Source organism: Calliphora vicina, chromosome 5 (assembly GCF_958450345.1).
Source record: "Calliphora vicina chromosome 5, idCalVici1.1, whole genome shotgun sequence".
NCBI lineage: Eukaryota > Metazoa > Arthropoda > Insecta > Diptera > Calliphoridae > Calliphora > Calliphora vicina.
This window is the reverse complement of record NC_088784.1, coordinates 69,008,848-69,014,847: the sequence shown is the minus strand read 5'-3', so window position 1 is coordinate 69,014,847 and position 6,000 is coordinate 69,008,848. Positions and strand designations below refer to the sequence as shown.

The following is a 6,000-nucleotide window of genomic DNA, read 5'->3' as shown; positions in this document are numbered from 1 at the left end:
TTATTGTCAAATATTTCAATAATGTGAACATACCTTAAATGGTACGTTAAGTAAACCGATAAGGTTATCGGTTTAAGCTATTTAAAATTATACTCAAGTGATATCAAAAAAGTACTATAATCTCAATCATTGGTCAAATAAATAAATGTCTTTTTATATAGTTTTAATTTTTATAAATAAATGAAGTAAAGTTCTGAAATGTTAAATAAAACTCCTATGACTCGGTTGAATGTATCAAAATAAAAAATAAAGAATGGAACATGCATAAATATTTGGGATAATTTTATTTTTGAACCAATAAAAATAATAATTTCTTTTTTTAACAAAAATATGTATATTTGTCTTAACTTAAAGACCAGAAATAAAAATGAAAAACTAATAAATCATAATAAAATAATTAAAGATTTCAAATTAAAAACAATAAAATGAAAACTGATCAGGTTACTCTACATGATTTTAGCTTAATATTTAGAAATAAAAATATCTAAATGAATTGTGCTGGATGCATGATTGAAATTGATTGTGGCGCTTGCTAGCGTAGCTTAAAAAGTAACCGTTAGTATCGAAAATGATTTATTAAGTTTTCAGATTTTCATTTCGGGACTTTAAATGTCATTGCAGATGTTAATAAACAATAAAATATTTAAATGGCAGATGCCAATTAAATATTCCATGTTTAGAACATCCTATCTAATGGCATTCAAAGTCCTAAAATTGTTATAAATTGGATTTGTGTAGTTTTCTGGAATTTCTAAGCATGCCATAAAAATCGGCTAAACGGGTAGCTTCACGCCAGCCGGCTTCAACGGCTCCGTGTACGGTAGAGAAGTAATGATCGCTGGTTGCTTCACCGGCGAATTGCACAATAGGTTTATCACAACGACTTTGGGTAAATAATGGTTCAATTGTGGGCTCTCCATTCAAGACGGGTGGTGTAGTTACCACATATAAGGGCTGTGCCAATTCTCGGGCACTGGTACCCACCTCTTCGGTGTACATCGATCGAAATGAGTAGGAACCCCGGAAGTTTTCATTTGTATACCAATTTGATACTTTAAAACTACTGGGTTCGGGTATTTCCCACTGCAAGAATTTTCTAAACAGAAACATGCAACCCGCTACGATCTCATCATGTGGCAGTGTTTCCATATGCCGGCCATTGGCTCCAATGATCCAACCGCTTAAAAGACGTGTTTGATTGTGATCACAGTAAAAGCCAAAAACATCTTCAAGCCAGGCACGTGAGGTTCCTCTAATCTCCTCAATATCCTCTTCGCGCCATAACATGGTAAAGCCGGTCCAATTTTCTGGCCAGAATTTATGGGGAAATTCTATGAATATTTTATTGACCGTACCAAAACCTAAGCCTTCAATGGCCCGTTGTTTCTCCACTGGCAATTTGGGTTCAAAAACTTTCAAATGTTGTTCCTTGAGTACCCCCAACGATACCGTTAATATCACATGATCCGCCACAAACATATCACCATCTTGACAACGTATCTGGGCACAACAATCGTTGCGATTCCATTCGATTGTGGTTACTTTTTTATTTAACAAAATGCGCTTCTCTAAAATGCCATACGCTGTTTTCTCCTCACGGGATTTCATAAGCAAACGCAAGAATTCCAAATATCCCTTATCCTTCCAATTGAGCAAAATATCTCCTTCACATTCCCAATATTCCAAATAACCTCGACCCGATACATCGTCCAAGGTATCTGAAGCTTCTACAGAATTTTCAAACTTTTTGTAATTCTCAAAGAACTCTTTTGCTATCGCCATATCAATATCGGAATTCTCCGGTCTTCTCAAGGCCTCATAGAATTTATTATTCAAATAACTGCCCAGCGAGCCATTGCAATTCCGCAATTCCATTTGTCTGGTAACCAAACTTTCATTTACAATGTCCTTTAAGCGTTGGCTGACATTTTCAGGTACAACTTCCCGGTCCGAACGTACACATTGATATGATTCGTATACATCACCGGTTGACTCCAGCAGTTCATGGCTATGAGCCAGCTCATAAACAATATTATCCTTTTCGCCATGACACCACTGAGCGCCCAGATCGATTACATTGTCGGCAAATGGTATCGTGTGTATGCGACCGCCAATACGTGATTCCGCCTCAACGATAACAACATTCTCGAAGCCGTAATCGAGTAGTTTGGTAGCGCATGCAATGCCCGATGCACCCGAACCAACTATAACTATTTTGGGTGTGCTCATGACTTGGAATTATGTGCAGAAATTACGTTAAGAGGTAGAAAGAAGTGTTGAGCGAAGACAAAGGGATCAATCTGAAAGAGAAAGTAAGAACATTAAAGGGTTTTTATATTGACAGTTCTTCAAGATATTAGTTATAATTTAGGATTCAATATTGTAATCCATTTTATGTTGAATTTAACACCTTCCTTTATTTATCCAGAAACTCACTGACTCAAATTTGTATTAGTTTTCCTCTCTGCAGAAATCATTTTCATTAAATTGCAAATTTTAATAAGTAAAAATTCTTTAAAGTGTTTTTAATCCCTTAATCTTAAAACACACTAGTTTTTAAATTTATAATAAAAGATTTAGTTTCATATGTATGTAAATACCACGCATAATTTATTCTTGTTTATAACACTCAAGTTAAGTATGGACTCATATGCCTTTTACCCGTGTTATATCTATCTACATATTTACATATGTGTTGCAAAGTCATACAAGATTCACTGTTAAATTCTATAGAGTTGCTTCCCTTTTTATAGTTTTGTTGTAGATGTTGTTTAAATTCATTTTCATTTCACTGCATACATATCTATGAATGTTAATTAGGATGGCCCTTATTTTTGCTCATTTTATATGTTCGATGTTTCCATAAAAACGTATATGGAAACATTTACATTTTATTTAAAGTTTCGAGTATTTTTTAATCCAAAATCATAGATAAAAACACATAGATCGGAAGATCTCCTGTCAAAGACCTAACACAGTTGTCAAAAACCTAAGTGGTGAGAATGTATTAGTAAAAAAAACTATGTGAAAACAAAAACAACATTCGTATGTGTAACTTTTTTGAGTAATTTTTTTTCTAGTTTCCGCTCTATGAATATTTTCTCTACATCCAAAACATAGAGAATAGACATAGAGCGGAAACTCTCCTATCGAATACCTAACTCAGTTTTCAGAAACCTAAGTGAGAATGTATTAGTAGAAAAAACTATGTGAAAACAAAAACAACATATACGAGTGTTTCTCTATGGTCCAAAATATTAAGCTCCATTTTCTCAATCTCTGTAATTTTTTTTTTAATATAATTTTTGAATGAAACCTGTCACGATCAAAAATAACCAGAGATTGAGAAAATGGGACTAAATGTGGAAAAAAATTACAGTTTTTGTATTTTATTCACCCATAGATATTTAAATATGAAAATTTGATACCAAAAAAAATCATAAAATTCCATGCAAATATTATTCAAACAAAATTTAAAAAAAAAATAATAAAATTGTATTCGAATCTAAATGAGGATCAAAAACCCAATCTCGTGAGTTTTTTCATTCGAAACGAACTACACGTGTTTTCCAGATTTCTACCGATTAAAACTATAAGTGTGATAATAGCGATCAAATGCCACTATTATAATTAGAAACCCTTTTAATTTAGAAAAAAACAAGTAAGAGTGCTATATTCGGCTGTGCCGAACCAAATTATACTTAAAAATTTTAAATATTTTTAGATAAAAAAAAATTAATTTTTTTCCAGTTGTTTTTTTATTTTTTTATAAAAAAATTTTTTTCGATTGTTATTTTAAATTTTAAATTTTTTTTTTAAATTTTAAAATTTTTTTTTGCTTTTTCAATTTTTTTTTTTGTGAAAAAAAAAATTCGGGTTAAAATTTTTTTTTCCGATTTTGACCCATTGCAGGTCCAACTAACTATGGTCTTATATACGTCGTTGCAAATGTCTTTGAAATATCTATCATTAGATATCCATATTGTCTATATTAATGTCTTAGTCCCGGTCCACACTGTGAAACATTTGCTGCAAAACATTTTTAAATTCTCTTTTGAAACTGCATTCGTGTCCACACAGTGAAGTTTTTGCTTTTCAGTTTTTGACATTTCTGTACAGTACGAATACGAACGAATAAATTTGGATGACATACTCAACAAAAACTTCATGTACATGAAACAAAGTTCCCTTTTTCATTCCTCTTTCCCCTTTCATCCACAAACTCAAATGTTTTGCAGCAAATGTTTCACAGTGTGGACCGGGACTTAGTAATCCAGATATATGTAGGTCAAAAATAAGTCAAAAATCGAGGTTGTCTTGGTTTTTTCCTCATATCTCAGCCATTTGTGGACCGATTTTGCTGATTTTAAATAGCAAACTTCTCGAAAGCATGTCTGACAGAATTATTGAAGATTTGGATCCCGAAGATATCTGGGGTCTTCAGAAAATTGATTTCAACAGACAGACAGACGGACATGGCTTAATCGACTGCGCTATCTATAAGGATCCAGAATATATATACTTTATAGGGTCGGAAATGAAAAATGTAGAAATTACAAACGGAATGACAAACTTATATATACCCTTCTCACGAAGGTGAAGGGTATAATAACAGAGAATGAAACGATTTTTGAATTTCCTTCCGGGATGTGAAACAGTCCGGTAAATTAGGAATCATTATGGTGAACCGATTTGAAATTGGTGGATTCACAGTCACAAATTTGTTTAAATTATTTCTTAAATATTAGGGTATTCCATCGATTAACCGTTAATCGGTTAACCGATTAATTTTGGTCGGTTAACTGTTCGAAATAACAAATTAACCGATTAATTTGTGTCGATTAACCGAAATTACTTTTTTCTTTTGCACTTTAAATTATGTTTTTGTATTTATTTTTACAAATGTCAAAGTAAAATTACATATATTTCGAACATCCAAGAAACATGTTTAGTGAGTATAACAACTGACATATTTAATTTACATGTATTTCTCGGATGAAAACATGATAATGGACGAATCTTATAGAAATTATTAATAGTATCCAAAAAGGACTTCAATGGTATAATGTAGGATTTTATAAGCTTAGAAAAAATTAAAAAAAATTACTGAGATATTGGATATTCTTTATCATGCCTTACTTTCGATTTCTCCAACATCTACAATCGGCGAGATAGTTTTTTCCAAGTCGAGTTTTATTAAAACCCAAGAACATTATTTATTTTTTGGCTAAATTGTTATGTTTTATTTATTTTTTATGTTTTCGTGCTTTTTATTAATAAAATACTTAATACAGAAAATTCGTGGTTTTATTTCAGTTTGAAATTTAAATAGAAATTATTCGGTTGATCGAATAATTTAAAATTAATCGATTATTAACCGATTAAATATAAACCCCGATTAATTATTTGCTCAATTAACCGATTAATTGAATAACCTATTAAATATACATTTCGTAGCCTATTTTTGAATATTTTGGGTGTATGATTTAAAAATGCGGGATTTACAATAAATGGCGTATCTTTTGAACGTGGTTTTTGTTTTTAATAACTTATACATATGTCATTTTGAAGGCTACATATCTGTAATTTATTCTCACTTCGTTATTGAACACTATAGTGTAAACAACAAAGTTTTTTTTTTTGCATCGAAAATGTCGAATTTTATGCCATCAAAGCGTCATATGCGGGAAGTTTTGCTTTACTTCTTTAATTGGAAAATAAGTGCCGCTGAAGCACACCGAAGCTTATGGTAAATGTGTTTCATTGATTTCAATGTTCGAGAGATGGTATGTGCGGTTCAGAAGTTGTTATTTTGGCATGGATGATAAGGAATTGGAAACATTACTCCATGATGTACCAAATGCAATTGATTCATTTGAAGCGAGCATTTTCCGAAAAACGACCAGAATATGCGGCCAGACGTGAAGCTTTCATATTCCACCATGACAACGCACGGCATTACCTGTTAAAAAGTATTTAGAATGAAGTAGTTGGGAAGTT

The 6,000-nt window shown here is 31.9% G+C and overlaps 1 protein-coding gene across 1 annotated transcript in view; it reads right to left on the bottom strand.

The window, feature by feature from the left end:
• Positions 1-261: 261 nt before the first annotated feature.
• Positions 262-6,000, bottom strand: part of Sec6 (Exocyst complex component Sec6) — a 30,447-nt gene continuing 24,708 nt past the window's right edge. The window contains exon 4 of the mRNA XM_065512841.1: positions 262-2,236. Coding sequence (XP_065368913.1) covers positions 718-2,236 — 1,519 coding nt within the window. The 3' untranslated portion in view covers positions 262-717. The remainder of the gene's footprint in view (positions 2,237-6,000) is intronic.